General features: G+C 36.5%; 1 protein-coding gene across 1 annotated transcript; it reads right to left on the bottom strand.

Moving 5' to 3' along the window:
- Positions 1 to 4,104: 4,104 nt before the first annotated feature.
- LOC141339448 (uncharacterized) lies at positions 4,105 to 19,236 on the bottom strand. The gene is made up of 6 exons (XM_073844959.1): positions 19,125 to 19,236; positions 15,434 to 15,907; positions 15,184 to 15,216; positions 8,613 to 10,584; positions 8,027 to 8,158; positions 4,105 to 4,656 (listed from the first exon to the last, which is right to left on the bottom strand). Exons 3-6 carry the CDS (start codon positions 15,214 to 15,216, stop codon positions 4,439 to 4,441), a joined length of 2,355 nt encoding a protein of 784 aa, XP_073701060.1. The 5' UTR covers positions 15,434 to 15,907; positions 19,125 to 19,236; the 3' UTR covers positions 4,105 to 4,438.
- Positions 19,237 to 19,476: the final 240 nt, after the last annotated feature.

Here is a 19,476-nt window from a genome sequence, read left to right as displayed (position 1 = left end):
TTCATTGTGACTTTAAAGCAGATTTGGAGCACTTAATAGCAAAGACTGTACATAAAGATCAATTTAAGAAACTCTTCAATACAGTAATACAAAAAGGTAATATTAAGTGAGCATTTTACACTTTTAATGTTGCCTACATTTTAAACACAATATTATCAAAAGTATTGTTTATTACATTTTCAATCAAAATATTGTGAAAATAAAGTTCTTAGCAACGTATATGTATATTACTAATCAGAAATTACGTTTTTATATATTTACGGTAGGAAATTTACTAAATATCTTCATAGAACATGATCTTTACTTAATATTTTTGTTTGTTAATGTTTTTTTTTTTTTTGTCATTTCAACAAGGTGTGACTGCAGTCTAAGTTAGGGTATTCAGAAGATTGTTAAATGCCCCAGGGGGTAAGCCACTGTATAGCAATTATCAATGACTTGAATACAACAGAAACACATACTCTGGGATACACAAACTCTGCTTAAGTGATACTTTGGGGACTCTAAGAAACACAAACTCTGCTTAAGTGATACTTTGGGGACTCTAAGAAACACAAACTCTGCTTAAGTGATACTTTGGGGACTCTAAGAAACACAAACTCTGCTTAAGTGACAATTGGGGACAATGAGATACACAAACTCTGCTTAAGTGACATTTGGGGACACTGAGATACACAACCTCTGCTTAAGTGACATTTGGGGACACTGAGATACACAAAGTCTGCTTAAGTGACATTTGGGGACTCTGAGATACACAAACTCTGCTTAAGTGACATTTGGGGACTCACACAAACTCTGCTTAAGTGACATTTGGGGACTCTGAGATACACAAACTCTGCTTAAGTGACAATTGGGGACTCTGAGATACACAAAGTCTGCTTAAGTGACATTTGGGGACTCTGAGATACACAAACTCTGCTTAAGTGACATTTGGGGACTCACACAAACTCTGCTTAAGTGACATTTGGGGACTCTGAGATACACAAACTCTGCTTAAGTGACAATTGGGGACTCTGAGATACACAAACTCTGCTTAAGTGACAATTGGGGACTCTGAGATACACAAAGTCTGCTTAAGTGACATTTGGGGACTCTGAGATACACAAACTCTGCTTAAGTGACATTTGGGGACTCTGAGATACACAAACTCTGCTTAAGTGACAATTGGGGACTCTGAGATACACAAACTCTGCTTAAGTGACATTTGGGGACTCTGAGATACACAAACTCTGCTTAAGTGACATTTGGGGACTCTGAGATACACAAACTCTGCTTAAGTGACAATTGGGGACTCTGAGATACACAAACTCTGCTTAAGTGGCAATTGGGGACTCTGAGATACACAAACTCTGCTTAAGTGACAATTGGGGACTCTGAGATACACAAACTCTATATTTAGGAGATTGAATTGAGAACCATAAAAATCACTCCACTCAGTTTTGTACCAAGTTGCTATTTTTTTAAATTGATGAATGAAAATCTAACATAAACATAACAGAAAATATGAACATGCAACACACTATCAAATGTATGCATTATAATTACCTTATTTTGTCTGTACAATACCACTTGGTGAAGATATGAACAATATTAAAAACATTGTGGTCAAAGTGCATATTATACTCTAATAAAAGAAATTAAAAAAAATGTTTATCATGACATTCCATGTAACATAGGAACTTTCCATTTACATTCACTCTTCTCTCTTATTTCACAATTACATTCACTCTACTAATTGAGGAAATTAATATTATTCAAAACATTGTGGTGAACATGCAGATTACAGACAGTTTATGACTTACTAAAAAGATTAAAACGATACTCCAACTTTGTAAAAACTGAACAATGAAAATAATGAATTTAAACTAAAGTTCATAATGACACTTAATGTAACATTATAGGAATAATAACCCTCTACATTCACTTTTCCCTGTTCTCCCCCTTTACATTCGCTTTTTCTTTCTATCCTTCTTCCCCTTTACATTCACGTCTCCATCTTTCTTCCCATTTACATTCACGTCTCCATCTTTCTTCCCATTTACATTCACGTTTCCATCTTTCTTCCCATTTACATTCACGTCTCCATCTTTCTTCCCCTTTACATTCACGTTTCCATCTTTCTTCCCATTTACATTCACGTCTCCATCTTTCTTCCCATTTACATTCACGTCTCCATCTTTCTTCTCCTTTACATTCGCGTCTCCATCTTTCTTCCCCTTTACATTCACGTCTCCATGTTTCTTCTCCTTTACATTCACGTCTCCATCTTTCTTCCCCTTTACATTCACGTCTCCATCTTTCTTCCCATTTACATTCACGTCCATCTTTCTTCCCATTTACATTCACGTCTCCATGTTTCTTCTCCTTTACATTCACGTCTCCATCTTTCTTCCCCTTTACATTCACGTCTCCATCTTTCTTCCCATTTACATTCACGTCTCCATCTTTCTTCCCATTTACATTCACGTCTCCATCTTTCTTCCCCTTTACATTCACGTCTCCATCTTTCTTCTCCTTTACATTCACATCTCCATCTTTCTTCTCCTTTACATTCACGTCTCCATGTTTCTTCTCCTTTACATTCACGTCTCCATCTTTCTTCCCATTTACATTCACGTCTCCATCTTTCTTCCCCTTTACATTCACGTCTCCATCTTTCTTCCCATTTACATTCACGTCTCCATCTTTCTTCCCATTTACATTCACGTCTCCATCTTTCTTCCCCTTTACATTCACATCTCCATCTTTCTTCTCCTTTACATTCACATCTCCATCTTTCTTCTCCTTTACATTCACGTCTCCATCTTTCTTCTCCTTTACATTCACGTCTCCATGTTTCTTCTCCTTTACATTCATTTCTCATTCCTTCTTCCCATTTACATTCACTTCTCCATCTTTCTTCTCCTTTACATTCACTTCTCCATCTTTCTTCTCCTTTACATTCGCGTCTCCATCTTTCTTCCCATTTACATTCACGTCTCCATCTTTCTTCCCATTTACATTCACGTCTCCATCTTTCTTCTCCTTTACATTCGCGTCTCCATCTTTCTTCCCATTTACATTCACATCTCCATCTTTCTTCTCCTTTACATTCACATCTCCATCTTTCTTCTCCTTTACATTCACGTCTCCATGTTTCTTCTCCTTTACATTCACGTCTCCATCTTTCTTCTCCTTTACATTCGCGTCTCCATCTTTCTTCCCCTTTACATTCGCGTCTCCATCTTTCTTCCCCTTTAGATTCACTTCTCATTCATTCTTCCCATTTACATTCACTTCTCCATCTTTCTTCTCCTTTACATTCACGTCTCCATGTTTCTTCTCCTTTACATTCACGTCTCCATCTTTCTTCCCATTCACATTCACGTCTCCATCTTTCTTCCCCTTTACATTCGCGTCTCCATCTTTCTTCCCCTTTACATTCGCGTCTCCATCTTTCTTCCCATTTACATTCGCGTCTCCATCTTTCTTCCCATTTACATTCACGTCTCAATCTTTCTTCCCCTTTAGATTCACTTCTCATTCCTTCTTCCCATTTACATTCACTTCTCCATCTTTCTTCCCCTTTACATTCACGCCTCCATCTTTCTTCCCATTTACATTCACGTCTCCATCTTTCTTCCCATTTACATTCACTTCTCCATCTTTCTTCCCATTTACATTCACTTCTCCATCTTTCTTCCCATTTACATTCACGTCTCCATCTTTCTTCCCATTTACATTCACGTCTCCATCTTTCTTCCCATTTACATTCACGTCTCCATCTTTCTTCCCCTTTACATTCACATCTCCATCTTTCTTCTCCTTTACATTCACATCTCCATCTTTCTTCTCCTTTACATTCACGTCTCCATGTTTCTTCTCCTTTACATTCACGTCTCCATCTTTCTTCTCCTTTACATTCGCGTCTCCATCTTTCTTCCCCTTTACATTCGCGTCTCCATCTTTCTTCCCCTTTAGATTCACTTCTCATTCATTCTTCTCCTTTACATTCACATCTCCATCTTTCTTCTCCTTTACATTCACGTCTCCATGTTTCTTCTCCTTTACATTCACGTCTCCATCTTTCTTCTCCTTTACATTCGCTCCTCCATCTTTCTTCCCATTTACATTCGCGTCTCCATCTTTCTTCCCATTTACATTCACGTCTCCATCTTTCTTCTCCTTTACATTCACGTCTCCATCTTTCTTCCCATTTACATTCGCGTCTCCATCTTTCTTCCCATTTACATTCGCATCTCCATCTTTCTTCCCCTTTACATTCATGTCTCCATCTTTCTTCTCCTTTACATTCATGTCTCCATCTTTCTTCCCCTTTACATTCATGTCTCCATCTTTCTTCCCCTTTACATTCACTTTTCCTTCCTTTCCATTCCCTCCAACCTTTTTATTCCGCTTTACTTTCCCTCCTCCCTCCCTCCCCTTTACAAATACACCCCTAAAGACCACCCTTTTTTTTGAGAGAAGTTATCCTGTTTCGGACATAATTTTTTACACCGGTCCACGTTCGGTTCTTCAGTGCTGGTTCAGCTTTTATGCAACTCTCACAGTCTTTCTTACCGGGAACTTTGCATGTCTGGATAAAGGTTATCATATTTCGCTCTACAGCCTGCACCTCTGTGTTGTCCCATTTACGCTTCGAAAGACTTGAAGAATCTACAAAATAAATACATTAATTACTTAAGTCAGTTGCCTAATGTAGATATGTATATTATAATTCTGGAAACAGGTTTAAGAGTTTTAATGCAACTTTCACAGTAACAATAGCTAAATTGTGTTTATAAACTATATAAACTATTATAAAGGTTTATAAACTACTTACTTACATGAAGCATCTTAGTAATATACCAGCCACCAAGAAATCTTACCAGTCAATTTAATGAAGCAAGTATATATATTTTGTTATAGGCTGAATCTTGTGTCAAAAGTTTAATATATGTTAGAAATCATTGCAGAGTATGCAAAATATTAATAATTTTAACAATAACACAATAAGGATCAAGAAGTACGGACTTGAATTTCACATAACAGATGTTTATGCATTCTCCACAAGAAAAAAAAAATAACTGAATTAATAAAAATGACCACATTCACTTGAATCCTAATGTTGTGTCATTCCCTCAAAGATCATTGACTGTTTTTATGTTTTGTGATAGTTGTTCATGAATCCCTTGTTGGTACAAAGCAACCTGGTGTTCATTATTTGGTTTTCCAGCATCTTCTGCCTATTTGACCTTTTTCCAAAGGTGACTGTAGGACTTTTGGCTTGTTTCCACCAAGTGATATAGTTCAGTACAGTACAGAGTGTAATTATGTCCATTTCCATTGTCAGAAATTGTGAAAAAGCAAATTGTATTTTGATGTCTCTATAGTGATTAAACATGAGATACAATTAATTTTTAGTATATTAAACAGGCATTCGTAGTCTCTAAATCTATTATTTTGTTCTGGCCATATCATTTTGGCTGAGCACTTTCTATAGTTATTTTGAACTTCACCGTAGTACAGTGCTGACTTTGTAGCATACATTTGACAATTTTTTGCTTTTGTCTTTATTTCTCCTTTTATAATCCTCTTATACTTTGTACTGATACTTATGACAATATTTGTTCATTAAAACTGACATTTAACAAAAAGAGGCAGAGTTGTGATTTATCGTTGATTGCAACTTTCCGGCATAGGCTACACCAACGCCTATCAAGTAAACTTGGTCAGGGTGTTAGGTCCCGAATCATACCGTACTGTACTGTACTGACCTGTATCGCTTGGTGGAAACAAGAGCCAGGGGTGGAAACTTTTGGAATTGGAAAATCAGTATGTATTGAACTAGGGCTGGGCGATACAACGATAACGATATATATCGCGATGGACACGTGATCGATATCAATAAAAAATATGTTCGATAAAACGTTTGATTCTTTATTCTTCGTTGGGAAGAAAACAGAGGTTGCGAAGCAAGTTTGGTTGCATTAACAAAGGCACTGGCTCTCTGGTAACCTAGCAACATAGGTATTGACACGTTAACAGCCAATCATGTAACAGTATCACGTTTGGTTGCGCCATATCGTTGTCTAGTGCTGGTCTGCTGGATTCCTGCTGTTCATAAGCAGAAAATGAGTGCCGCAGCGAGCGAGGAAATTGTAAATAAAAGAGGATATCATAATTTTGGATATCATAACTCTGACCGTAGTCAGACCGTAGTCAGTGTTTCCCCTGTCATTATTTTAGGGCGGTGGCCCGCCCAGCCCCCCTTTAACGTCAAGTTAATTTTATTTTCTATATAGCGCCAGATCACAATAGAAGTTAAGGTTATCTTTCCTACAGAACAGGTCCTTGTTGTTTTAAACAAACTTAATAGCCTTATGTTATTTATCTTATTTACACAACGGCATGTAATTTTTGTCTCTACATGGTCACGCGTTTACAATTTCACCTCCTCGAAAGCACGGACTGGATCGCGAACTCCATTACAAAAACAGGAATTACTATAGCGCGGAATGCTGCGGAATTCGGAAGTCGATTTTTGGATTAAGAAATCAAAAGTTGGTCTGTCACTTAATTCAAATCGCGATATGGACTAGTGTCTGTGAAAACTGAAATGCAAAAAGACCTTTTCAATATGAATCCTGCGTGTTCCGTTTGCCTCTGTTTGTATGAATGGTGGAGACATGTTTTTTTTTCACTACACGCATACTGAAGCACACGTGACGCTCCCGCTAATTTTTGGCCTTAACATCTCACATGAACAGATAAACTCCAATAAATACATCTCCAAAGCTTCTGTGAGTGTCACTTTTTGTCAATTTTACCGTTTCATTAGTGAAACTAGCATCATTCATATCATACTGTATACACACTGAAACTTCACGGCAACCTGTCAAAATAAAAGTATGTTTAACATGTAACAGAAAAATATTAGTCTTGTTTTACTTTGTACAGTATAATGTAGGTGTTTATATATTCACATTTCAATAATTTACATAAAACAATATATATGATAAAAAATAAATATTACAACAAGAGTCACCACTTAATTGTAGAAAAAAAACTACAGTTATTATTAAAACTTTTATTTAACTGAATATAATTTTTCTTCTATGTATTTATTTTAACAGTAAAGCTCTGTTATTTTATTTATTTTTTTAAAGAAGAAAATTTACACATTAATATTTACACCCTCTTGCTCTTAATGCACTGTTGCTCCTTCTGGAGCATCAGTACATGTTTTCACCTTTTTTTAATACAAGTCAGTTGTCCTCAGTGTGAAAGGTGGATCTCAAAATCATACATTCACCTTTGGAAGGGGGTCAGATACACAGAAGGTGCTGGAAAACCAAATAATGAACAGCAGGTTGCTCTGGACCAACTCAGGACTCATGAACAACTATTATAACACACAAACAGTCATTAATCTAAGGCACGAAATTTGATGAAATACATTTAAAGGGGTCAATAGGTGCCAATTTTTATTTTTTTTCTCAATGGTAGTGTAAAAAACACTGCAGAAATCAGGCCATTCTGTAGCATGTTCCTTTAAATGCAAATAAGCTCCGCTGACCCCACCCCTCTCTTCTGTAAAATTATCAGCCATGCTCTGTGTACTTAAGCTGCCTTTAGCTGCATTTAGCAGCGTTTAGCCCTTTAACTAGCACATTATTAGCAAAACTGAATCAGGACAGTACTAAATTAAAAATAGCATGCAATTTTCTTGATCCCTCTTGGTTTTTATTTAAAATTATATCTTGCATATTCTGCTAGGGGATTGTGAACTTATGAACACAACTGTAGCTGTTTGTGTACAGTTGGAAAGCAACACACTTTATTTTTTTGCATAATGCTTAACAAATATTAATTAAAAATCCTAATTTTTCCAATATTGTTGCCTTAATTTCTCTGTTCAGGTCAAATTATTTGACATGTACCTTTGGCCTTATGACATGGCAAAGTTTTTGTTTCAGTGTATAAGACATTTGAAAGATGATTTAAAGTAATTTTAATGCTAATTAAGGCCTAAGGATTTTCTTACCTTGTTCCTTTGATGGACACTGCATCTGGCAAAAAGATGGATGGTCTTTCTCTGCTGGTGTTGTTTTAGGCAAGTCTCTGGGCTCCTCCTCATCTTCGCTTGACATTTCATCACCTTGTGTCTCAAGTTGCTCTGAAAATACATTGACAATAATTTTAACATATAGTAGTCGACATTTGAAGTTATGAAGAGCTTTACAGTTATTATTGAAAAGCCTCTTACAAACACTAGTGAAGTGGAAAAACATTGATAAACCTTAGTGAAATTCATTCATGTGCATTACTGAAAACCTCACACAAACACTAGTGAAAACCTTGATCAACCATAGGGACATTCATTTAAATGAATTTCATGAAGGTTTATCAATGTTTTCACTAGTGTATGTAGAAGGCTTTTCAATAATTACGACCTATACAGCCCCTCATATGAAGTGAGTCAAAACCTTTCATCAAAGTCCTAAAACCACACAAAACAACTAAAAACAACAACCATTTTTTGATCTACTTTCAATGTCAACTACAGCAGACATAGATTTGTAAGTACGTACAGCACAGACACACAAAAATGTTTTTAAGTATGCTCATACCATTTGGGTCGATTTCTATTTCGTCAAGTTTCTTTCCTTTGAATTCAGTCAATGTTCCCTTTTCCATTGCCATCAGGACCTTGCTCATTTTGGCGAGCTGCAGCGTGCCCTCTGGTAATCGGTAGTATTGTCTGTGAATTCTGATATCGTGACCCAAAAAGTCAGCAAGTTGGTCTGCTTCGTTTTCATTCAGGTTGAGAATCTTCGACATGGTTGCTATGTGTTTTCTCAGCTTAGTTGATGATAGTGATTGAGGATTCTTTATGCCACATTCACGAGCAGCTCTGCTGATGCATTCTCCTCCTCTGTAGGCTGACATTGCTCCAGGTCTGGCAAACATAAAGGGATTCTCAGTTGGAACGCCACAAGCCTCACGTGTTTCAGCGAGCAGCTCCATGGCAGAAACCATAGCAGGCTTGAGGAGCACAGGGACCTTTCTCCCTCGTTTACCACGGATCTCAACTCTGGTGAAGTGCATACACAGCTTTTTCTCAAATTCAGAGAGACAGATGGCAATATCTTCATGTAGCTCGGAAGAATCTCTGCTTTTAAAAGCTGACAGAAGCATCCGCGATACCTCACCTTCTCTTCGTCTGTTAAACAGGATCACTTGAGACAATGTGACCTTGGCAAGAGCAGCGTAGCTGTCTGCAGAACTTGGGCAATTTCTTAGCTTACTGAGCAACTTATCGTGTTTCTTCTCCAGATGATTATGCAGGACTTTGACATCTTGAGTGAAAGGAATGATCTGTGGTGCATTCCACTTGGCTTCTTTCAGTGTAGTAATTGCACCAGCAGAAATGTATTCATTCCATCTAGCCTGATGTATTTTTCTGAAGTCTCGTGCGCACTCGGCACGCTCATGATCACCGTACATCATGGCGTTGCTCTCGACAATGCTACTGATTTTGTTTACTGAATGGCCAAGTTTGAGAGCTAAAGAAGGAATGCCGTATGAGTTCTTCTCTTCATCGTATCCAGCTACAACTTTAACAGCTGATATGACATGCTTAAAGTTTGCTGGTATGATGAAGTCAGCCATTGATCTCAATGGGGTAATCTTTCTTGCTTCAAGAAGCAATCTGCCAACTTCTCTCATCTTTTGTCTTATGTAGTCATGTTTGGTTACATCAGACCCCATCCTGTTGAACATGTGTTCGCCCAGTTGCATGATGCATATATCAGAATGAACTACACGGGAAACCGCATCATAATTCATTACGGAGAGTATTTTCTTGAAACTTTTGCTCACCTCTAAGCCGACTGGTGTTTTCAGAGCGCACAGAGATCTAACTCTCTTTCTGCCCTGAGATTCATCATCTTTTGGTTTCAATGGACAATTTTTCATATGTTTCCAGAGGCTGCGTTTGTTGTAAAGGCCTTGGCAGTAGATGCAGTGAATAAATTCTTTGGCCCCTTTCTTCTTTTTTGGACGGTAGCAGGCAACCATCTCCCCATGTCCCTGTCTCACCACATCAGTGTTGTGGGCAAAGTTACCCCGTTTTCTAAGGAGGTTTAACTGCACTCGTCGTTCTTTGGAATTTTTTGGAAATGCTACAGCCTTTGCGACTTCTACTTCATTGCAATGGACAAACTCGAGGTGTCTTGCCATTTTTGAGTATGGCTTACTGCAGTAGAGGCAATACTGCTTCTTGTTGTATATCTTGCCTTTCTGCCTTGAAGATTGCACTGATTGAATAAAAGTCCTATCACCAGGCACGGTATCTGTCTCATCAGTTTGGCATCTCATTCTTTTTGGTGATGGTGCTGTTATACATTTACCCGACGAACAACCTTTCTCTTTAACTTCGGCTTTTGAAAAGAGCTTTCTAGAAGCACAAGCATGTGAATCATCTGAGCTGCTTTCAGCTATGTCATGTCCAGAAGAACTACCATCTGATCCATCGGAGCTGATTTTGGGTATGTAGTCAACATCGCTGTAGTCTGTCTCGCTGTTGCCACTTTCTGAATACTGAATGAGAGAATTAACATGTAGTACAAAATGTTACTATTATATTGAAGGGTTACTCCACCCCAAAATGAAAATGTTGTTGTTAATCACTTAGCCCCATGTCCAAACCCGTTCCAAAATCTTTGATCGTTTTCTGAACACAAATGAAGATATTTTTGATGCATTCTGACAGCTCTTTGACCCTCTCATAGACAGCAATGTAATTAACATGATCAACATCCAGAAACACAGCAAGGAGATGGATAAAATAATCCATGTGACATCAGCGGTTCAAGCTAAATTCTATAAAGCTACAAGAATAATATTGCATGCACAGAAAAAAAAGCTACTTTATTCAACAATCCATCTCCTCCGCATCACCCTAGTGCCATTTTGATGAATATCACCTGAATGCAAACAGCGAACATTGTTTTCTGTCAGACACAACACACAGATACATTTTATACGTTAATTTAAGCTTTGATTTGAGTGAAAACAATGTATTTGGCATGTTGTGGCTGACACAGTACAACATACATGGGTCAGAGAGCTGTCAGAAAGCATTCAAATATCTTAATTTCTATTCCATGGGGCTTAGTGATTAATGACAAAATGTTTATTTTGGGCTGGAGTAACCCTTTAAATGGTTAGAGTCCACCCTAAAATAAAAATTCTGTCATCATTTACTCACTTTCATTTTGTCCCAGACCCGTAAGACCTTCGTTCCTCTTCAGAACACAAATTAAGACATTTTGAGGAAGATGCAAGATATTTTTGATCCCAAAGTTATCTCACCCTCCATAGAAGGCAAGAGTCCTACCATGGCCAAGGCACAGAAACGCATGATGTCTATGTGACATTAATGGTTTAACCTTAATTCTGTGAAGCTACAAGAATACTTTTTGTGTGCAAAAAAAAAACAGTAACACTTTCTATGAAGCCTGTATTTATAATACATTATAACTGTATTCTTAAGGCATTTTAATTCATTTATAATGCATTATATATTAAAAAAAAACTTATATTCTATATCATCTCATGAGTATTCATAAGAACAGTTTTAATGTGAACAGACTGAGATGCTGCAGGAGAGTTACGTGATCCAAGCTGCCCAAAACATGATAATTCTTTATTTTAAACTTGAAGCTAATAGCGTAATGGCTTGCCCTGTGAGGTGTTTTGACAGATCCGTTTGCATCCTCAGCATGAAAACTTTCAGTTTACGCTCATATCCTTATCTGTAAATGTCACAAATTCACACAAACATTTCCATTTATGCATAAAATTCCATTCTGGCAGTCTGTGTTAAGTTTAAATCTTTACTGAATGAGCGTGTCAGACAGCCGGAACACAGAACACAGACAGGGAGACAATTAATACTCAGTCAGCGCAAAAACAAAATGTCAGTCGCTGAATGTTAAATTTAGATTTAAATACAACATGTAGTGCGCGTATTTATGAAGGGTAGGAACTGTATGGCTGTGACGGTGGCAGATTTTTACCAACTACCGCCGGTGGTGCGGTGTTTTATACATAAATAAATGAGGCTCAAACATTATTCACAAACGTGCCTGTTAAGCAATTCCGTCTGTGAACAAGCAGCCTACAAAACGCTAAAATAAATCAACGAAATAATGCATTAAAATAAGAAAGTAGCCTAAATAAGTGTTAAATAGGCTATTAAACAAACATTCGTTGTAAAAATTCCTAACAACCTCGACAGCTCATCAGAATTACTGGCCGAGATCTCTTGTTTCTTTAGTTTATAAAGTTAATTTAAAAATATATGTGACCTTGGACCACAAAACCAGTCTTAAGTCGCTGGGGTATATTTGTAGCAATAGCCAAAAAATACATTGCATGGTTCAAAATTTTTGATTTTTCTTTTATGCCAAAAATCATTAGGAAAAGTAAAGATCATGTTTCATAAAGATTTTTTGTAAAATTCCTACTGTAAATGTATCAAAATGTAATTTTTGATTAGTAAAATGCTTGTTAAGAACTTAATTTGGACAACTTTAAAGATGATTTTCTCAGTATTTTGATTTTTTTGCATCCTCAGATTCCAGATTTTCAAATAGATGTATCTCGGCCAAATATTGTCCTATCCTAACAAACCATACATCAAAAGAAAGCTTATTTATTGAGCTTTCATATGATGTATACATCTCAGTTTTGTAAAATGTAACCTTATGACTGGTTTTGTGGTCCAGGGTCACATATTTGGAACACGTTTTATTTGTGAAATTCAAGTTTTTGTTTTTTAAAATAACGACAAAGAGGCCAGCGGCAGACAGATCAATTTAGCCGTCGCGATTTAAATAAAAATCCTTAGATATAATTAAATATAATAATAAAAAAAAAAAAAACGTAAAGCATATCACAATATTAGTTTAATGGTTTAACCTAGATAAATTTGTACAAATAGGCGCATATCCAATCATTTGTGCAGAGAGTAAAAGCTTTGCAGGACATGGAGGTAGAGACCTGCAATCCCGCGGGACCCAACGCAACAGAGTGCGGCGCGGGACAAAACTTGATGGGCGAGTGCGGGTGCGGGCGGGTAGAGACTCGTGTGTGTGCGGGATGCAGGAAAATAAAATGATTCGCGGGACTCCCGCAAAATAGAAATATCTAAACATAAAATATCTAAAAACAAAAAATTGTTATTCATCTATTGCACAAAAGCAGCAAGAACAACATAAATATGATCAGTAAGCGCAAGAATAGGCAGTTTCGGTTTAAAACTTGTTTGAAGTGTGAGCAATGTAGCCATCTGCTGATTTCTGGAACGCATCGCCAATCAGTGGTGTTTAAGTTAAAATCCACTCACTGCTCAAAAGTATTGAACAGTGCTGAATATTGGGTGCTTACAAATTACAACACTCAAAGTGTAAACATGTATGAAAGATTAATTGTGCATAATATCCATTGTGTTATAAGAGCTTTATGAGATCGCGTATATACTGAGATGTCAGCTTTAAAGGAGCCTTGTTTGTTTGCATTCTGCTGTGGATGCACGCATAGCTCATGTTTGCTTTTTTGTTAAGAATAACAGTGGTTTGTGAATGTTGATGCTTAGTCTAAATAACACATATTTTATCCAGAGCGTTTATGCTGGGGTTTAGTGGAACTTACAAGATGTTACAGAACTGTTTCATGTAAATTCAATCGATGTACAGAAAAAATCAATATAGATTAATTTTATGCGGGCTTTTGCGGGCGGGAGCGGGACAAATCATGAATGTCGCGGGCGGGAGCGGGACGAGATAACGTATATTTCTGCGGGAGCTGGCGGGCGCGGGACACAATCTTGCGGGAGCGGGCGGGAGCGGGACTGAAAAATCCGTCCCGCGCAGGTCTCTACATGGAGGTGCCAGCGCACTGTGAAACTTTTTTACTCATAAATGTAAGAGTAATAAATTTATTTTAAATTATTACATCACTACTATAAAACGAAATAATTTAAATCGAAAACAAAACTCTTTCATTAGCTATAGGCCTAATTCATAAATATTTAGGCTTTAAAAGCGCGTCCAGTGAACAGATGGCGAGTCAGGATCGTCAACTTCATCTTTGTGACACTCAGAGACACTCAGACTCAGAAAGAAGATACTAGTTTATTAATAAATAATTTGAATATCTCCTTACTTTTTCCCCGCCATATTCATGGTAATTGCTTTAGCTGGGGCTTTGCGGCCATTTTAAGCTTACTGCGTGAATTTGAACGTGGAACTCAGCTGAAGGCACTTGCGCTCGCTGCTGCTGTTGCCGGGACACTAAACACCTCTACGGCAGAATAAATAGCAGAAACACAGTATTTTATGCTTGTTAGTGTGTTTTCCTTCAAATATTTGTCTTTTCTCTTTATTACGACAGGTGAATTGTTGTACATTAAGCACTGTGTTTTCATAGCTTTCAGAATGTGGAATAGTGTGATTTAATAAATAAATAAATAATTGGACATTTTTAAGCCAACTAATCGATTAATCGAAAAAAAAAAAAAAAAAAAAATCGGCCAGCTAATCGATTATCAAAATAATCGTTAGTTGCAGCCCTATTATAATGTCTTAGAAGTACCCTCATAATGTATTATAAATAGGGGCTTTATAGAAAGTGTTACCAAAAAAAAAAACTCCTTCGCATCACCCTAGCGCCATTATTCTACATCAGCAGCACCACACGCATGCGTTGTGATACTCTCCATAATGGCGCTAAGGTGACACGACGAAGAAGAATTATTGAATAAAGTAGTTATTTGTGTTTTCTTTATATACAAAACGTATTCTTGTAGCTTCCTAAAATTAAGGTTGAACCATTGATGTCACAAGGACTATTTTAATGATGTCCTTACTATGTTTCTGTGCCTTGGCCATGGTAGGACCGTTGCTGTCTACGCAGGGACAGAAAACTCTCAGACTTCATCAAAATATCTTAATTCGTGTTCTGAAGATGAACAAAGATCTTACGGGTTTGGGATGACATGAGGATGATTAACTAAGGACAGAATTTTCATTTTGGGTGAACTATCCCTGTAAGTTGCAATATGTTGTGACTACTTCACATATAATTAAGCAAAATCATTTGAGCATATGACATGTTGCATGACGAGTTACATACCTGCCTTTTTCTTGATGGTCTTAAAGAGTGCATCTGAAAGACGTGAAATACAAACAAATATAGATCATAAATAATTTTATTTAATCTGCTTAGTACAACCAGCCCAATACATCTAGACCATCCCAATAATTCAGCACATCATTTTTTAAGTTTAAACATACTAAAGAAGGCAATCAAATCCAGAATAAGCCTAAATTAAATCTATATTAGCATGCCTTTGTGCAAAGATTAACTTTAATAATTTACCCACCTCCCTTAATGGGAGTGTCAGAGGTGTGGATGAGGCACAAGCTGAGGGCGATGAAGGCTGTGCAGGAGAGGATGAGGATGATGAGGGTGGCCCAAAAGAAGGTGAGGGCGATGAAGGCTGTGCAGGAGAGGATGAGGATGATGAGGGTGGCCCAAAAGAAGGTGAGGGCGATGAAGGCTGTGCAAGAGAGGATGAGGATGATGAGGGTGGCCCAAAAGAAGGTGAGGGCGATGAAGGCTGTGCAGGAGAGGATGAGGATGATGAGGGTGGCCCAAAAGAAGGTGAGGGCGATGAAGGCTGTGCAGGAGAGGATGAGGATGATGAGGGTGGCCCAAAAGAAGGTGAGGGCGATGAAGGCTGTGCAGGAGAGGACAATGATGTGGGTAATGAGGCCACTACAGAAGAGGACACGGCACAGGGTGCTGATGAAGAGGGTTTATCAGACTTGGATGCATCAGAAGATGACTGTGAAAGCTTGAAAAATATTTGGAATAAAAATATAAGCACTTAAAACAAAAGCATCAAGCAAACATAATGTAAATTAATAATACAATAATCAACTGTCAATGGACGTAGAAGTAAATCATACAGTAGTTCAGGTATAATCAGGTATAAAGACAATTAAACAAAACCAGAGACAAAAACACTAGGGCTGGGTAAAAAAATACTGATTCTTTGATTTTAAAGGTGCCATAGAATGCATTGAAACAATAAATTAAATTGTTCTCTGATATCTACATAGAAGCTATTTGGCATAGGAAAGGGCAAAAATTCTCCAGAAACGGTTTTACAGGTCCATTTACAACCCTAGGATTTGTCCCTAGAATGAAACGCTCTGTTATTGCCTTATTTGGAAGCTTCATGAATATTAATGAGCTCTGCTCTGATTGGATGTTCCACAGAGCTGCTCATCTCTATAGCTCACACATGGATACATATATATATATTTAATTAGGAGCTCTAGTCGCTTTTAATATGCGGTTTGTTGAATCTGCCGTTTTGAATCCGACAGTACTTACCACACAAGTTTAGAAGCTTGTCAGTGATGCTCAGATCTGTAAACCATTCACCATCATCAGCGCACACATCTGTTTATATGGTAAGTGAAATCCTATGTATAGCAATGTAACAGGCTAGCGCTAGCATTAAGCTAACCGTGTCCCTTCAGTGGCTTGCCTTGTTTTACTGATGTGCTGACATTAGTGATGATTGGGCGATGCAAATGTTGGAGGCGTAACTATTAACGATCCCGGGAAAGTTTCGTAACAGTCGGGTATATGTTGGAATTTACCTATTTTTCCGTGGTCTTTTGCAAACACTAGATTTATATAAGGAGGAAACGATGGTGTTTGAGACTCATGGTATGTCATGTCAATGTTCTGAACTGTTATTATTTAACTATGCCAAGGTAAACACAGTTTTACATTCTATGGCACCTTTAATCAATCTTCAATTTATTGAAACAATATTGATTTGGGAAATCCCTGAGTTGATCCACTTAAAACAAAACAAAACCCACACAGAAAAGAGGCTTGTTTTTAGAGGAAGACGGAGGATTGTTTCAAGTTGTTCATGAATTTCACAGTTGCACATTTACTAGGGTGACCAGACGCTCCATTTTCCCCAGGCCAGTCCCACTTTTGAGCTCTATTTTTAGTGTCCTGACTTATTTTGAAAAACTTTGTTCCATATTTAAAAATTTTCTTTACGAATGAGAGATCAGAATGAGTAGGTAATCAAATGTAACCAAGCTAGTCATAGAACAAAATTACTATTGCAGACAGTTAAGGCAGGATTTAATTTTCTTGGTAACAGCCCAAATTTCTTATTATTCTAATTCACAGATTAAAGGACTCTTTTAGAAAAAAATATATATATTTTTAAAGGCTTAAATGCCTATAAAAGGTAAAACCCATTTTAACTTATTGCAAAAGATAAATTTCTATTAGCATGAACTGACCACACCGAATATAAAGAATATAAAAAAAATTGTCAGTATCGCACACCCCTAGCTTGCACACAGTTTCTCACATAAATAGGTGAGAGAAAAACAGATATGTCAGTATACATCCATGCATTTGGTTTTAAAGGGACAGCAGCCTAATTAAATACCTGTCTGTCATTAATGTCAATAGGACAACAAAAGATGCCACATAAATGTATGTTAAATCTACTGTATTTGAAAAACGAGTGTTTAATTAGTATTTCTATGGTATTTGTCTTATTGTTTGTAATTTAAAAAATATTAAATATTATATTTAAAAAAAATGTTTTGAGTTTGTCCAATTTCCAATTGATCCTCCTGTTAATATAATCAGCACCATGGTGGGTGATGTGGTCAGAAGTGGTCGAAGGTGGATAGAAGAGACGGGTTAAACTGGCAGGTATAACGGGTATGGTGTTTCCATTGTCCACTTGTGATCCGAATAACTAAAAATCCAGTTTCCTTTTTAAAAAGGAATTTATACAGAGTACATGTTACATCGTGCGTAAATGTTTGTTTGGACAAAATGTTTAAAATATGTTATTTTCATAAAAATATGCATGTTTTTATTTAATGTTTTATTTAATTTAGCTATACTTTTGAGAAAATAAGTTTACATAATGCAAATGTAAAAAAATTATTTTGAAAGCATTTCTACTTTTACAAATACACATTTCAGCATTATTACTAATCTGTGCATTTTTCTTAAATACCCATCAAGTTGACTCACAATACCATTTAATATTTATTATAATTGCATATTGACCTCAATTATTGCAATATGAACATTTTCCAAAATCATGCAAACCTAATAGATAAAATTTATTATACAAGGTTATTAGTTTCACATTTTTAAATTTGTTATATTTTAATATTGTTTTGAAATTTTCTATAAAATTTAGTTTAGTTTTCATTAATCATTTTGTTAGTTTTCGTTTAGTTTTTATTTTGTGAGCACATTTCTATTTAGTTTTTATATAGTTTAGTTTCAGTTTTAGTTTTATTAAAAAAGATCACTTCTTATTTTTAATCCATAAACCTACACAAGTTGCAATTACATTATCATAATGAAAATCTGTAAATGTGTGTTATAATATATAATTTCAAAATAAATGTAAATTGTTTATTAGATATTTATTAGATATTTCATCCTACTGTAACTTCCATGTCTTGCTTACTTAGTCACAAACAAACGTGAATAACTGATTAAATGAAATAATACTGAAACTAATTGAATTCAGCCTAATGATTCGCAGCGTTGCGCATCGATCCGTGCTGCAGCTAAAGAGCTCTTGTTGCTCGCTTTCTGTAGACTATATTATTTCATTTTATACATTTTATAATGTATTCACTGCATAGACCCCCACAATATTTAATTGTTCTTTTAATTTATGAAGAATAAGCGTGTTGTTCAAAACTGATTGCTCACATGGTGTATGCAAAAGTTTTAGACTTTAAGCACCAGTGAAAAAACTAGCTAGAAAACTAGCATTTTAAATCAAACATTGATAACTAATCGATATTGAATCAAATCACAATCGAATCAAAACCATGTAAATAAGAATCTAATCGATTCGTCAAGTTGGTCACAAAACCCAGCCCTAATCTTTACTTTGATCCATTTCAAAGTAAAGATTATAATAAACACTGCTCTGATTTCCTTTTACACATGATATTGCTATATCAATAGATATCTGCTGCATGTACCTTTGTATTTCCTGATGTTCTTGCTTTGTCTGTCTGCTGTGGCTCAACTTGCTTATGTGGACCACTGCTGTTCTCTGTGTCCAAGTCAGGTGAGCAAACAGAAGCAGCATGATGGGACTGAATATCAAAAAACAAATCAGTGAATATCAAAATCAGAAAAACTAGCACAGGTTAATTTCTCTAGCTGTCCTACAGTAACTTAATAAATCACTCCTTTCCTTCTGACAAAACCCACTCTCTACTCACACACAACTTGTCAGTATTCTTATGTTCAGAAAGTCAAAAATTCAGAATAATGATAAAGAGGTTTTAAATTAACTTGCCGATTTCTGCTGACCCAAACTGCTGGCTA

This window comes from Garra rufa, chromosome 1 (genome assembly GCF_049309525.1).
Source record: "Garra rufa chromosome 1, GarRuf1.0, whole genome shotgun sequence".
In the NCBI taxonomy this organism is placed as follows: domain Eukaryota; kingdom Metazoa; phylum Chordata; class Actinopteri; order Cypriniformes; family Cyprinidae; genus Garra; species Garra rufa.
This window is presented reverse-complemented; position numbering and strand designations above follow the sequence as displayed.

Excerpts from the sequence above, each read along its gene's own strand:
- LOC141339448 (XM_073844959.1), bottom strand. The coding sequence starts at position 15,216 with ATGCACTCTTTAAGACCATCAAGAAAAAGGCAG. Across the intron at positions 8,159-8,612 it reads AATAGAAATCGACCCAAATG|AGCAACTTGAGACACAAGGT; the intron begins GTATGAGCATAC and ends ATGTATTTTCAG. Across the intron at positions 4,657-8,026 it reads GTGTCCATCAAAGGAACAAG|ATTCTTCAAGTCTTTCGAAG; the intron begins GTAAGAAAATCC and ends TTTATTTTGTAG.